Here is a 546-nt window from a genome sequence, read left to right as displayed (position 1 = left end):
AACGCTCCCGTAAATTCCATGGTTGGTTCATTCCATTTAAGGATATATTCAGTTTTTTCTTCTAGTTGCATCAGCAAGCTGTCAATTGACACTCGCCTAGTAGTGATGGATGCGTTTCCTACGAAAATCTTTATGACGTTGCTTATCAGCGGATTGATAACATGCTGCAACTCCTCTCCAACAGAAGTGAAGTTGGAAACTAGCGCGCTTTCGCTTGTATTAAAGAGGCCACCTGAAAGCTCATAAATAAGAGATTTTCTTCCTCGGATGTACGAACTGTTAGTTGTCGTGATGTAGCAACCATAACCCACGTGGTTTCTGTAGTTTCCTGCATTTCCCATCGTTAAAGTGAGTTCTTTATCAAGAGGATTTTTATACTCAGCAAGGCTGCCTTCGATCCTTCGTGGTGGGTAAGTAGTGCAATCTCTGGGGACACTTCCTCGTTGACCATTCCTCCTACAATCCCCAGTTGCTCCTCCATTCACCACAAGACAACAACTTAGAGTGCTAAGTGCTGCGTGGGCAAAACTCTCCACCATATCCTTC

At 44.0% G+C, this 546-nt stretch overlaps 1 pseudogene across 1 annotated transcript in view; it reads right to left on the bottom strand.

The window, feature by feature from the left end:
* Positions 1-35: 35 nt before the first annotated feature.
* TEOVI_000892500:pseudogene overlaps positions 36-546 on the bottom strand; it is a 1,300-nt pseudogene continuing 789 nt past the window's right edge. Inside the window, exon 3 of the mRNA in view lies at positions 36-419. Coding sequence covers positions 36-419 — 384 coding nt within the window. The remainder of the gene's footprint in view (positions 420-546) is intronic.

The sequence above is a fragment of the Trypanosoma equiperdum genome (genome assembly GCF_001457755.1).
Source record: "Trypanosoma equiperdum strain OVI genome assembly, contig: ctg_1218, whole genome shotgun sequence".
NCBI classification, from domain to species: Eukaryota; Euglenozoa; class Kinetoplastea; order Trypanosomatida; family Trypanosomatidae; genus Trypanosoma; species Trypanosoma equiperdum.
Note: the sequence above shows the minus strand (reverse complement) of the source record. Positions and strands in the feature narration are given on the sequence as shown.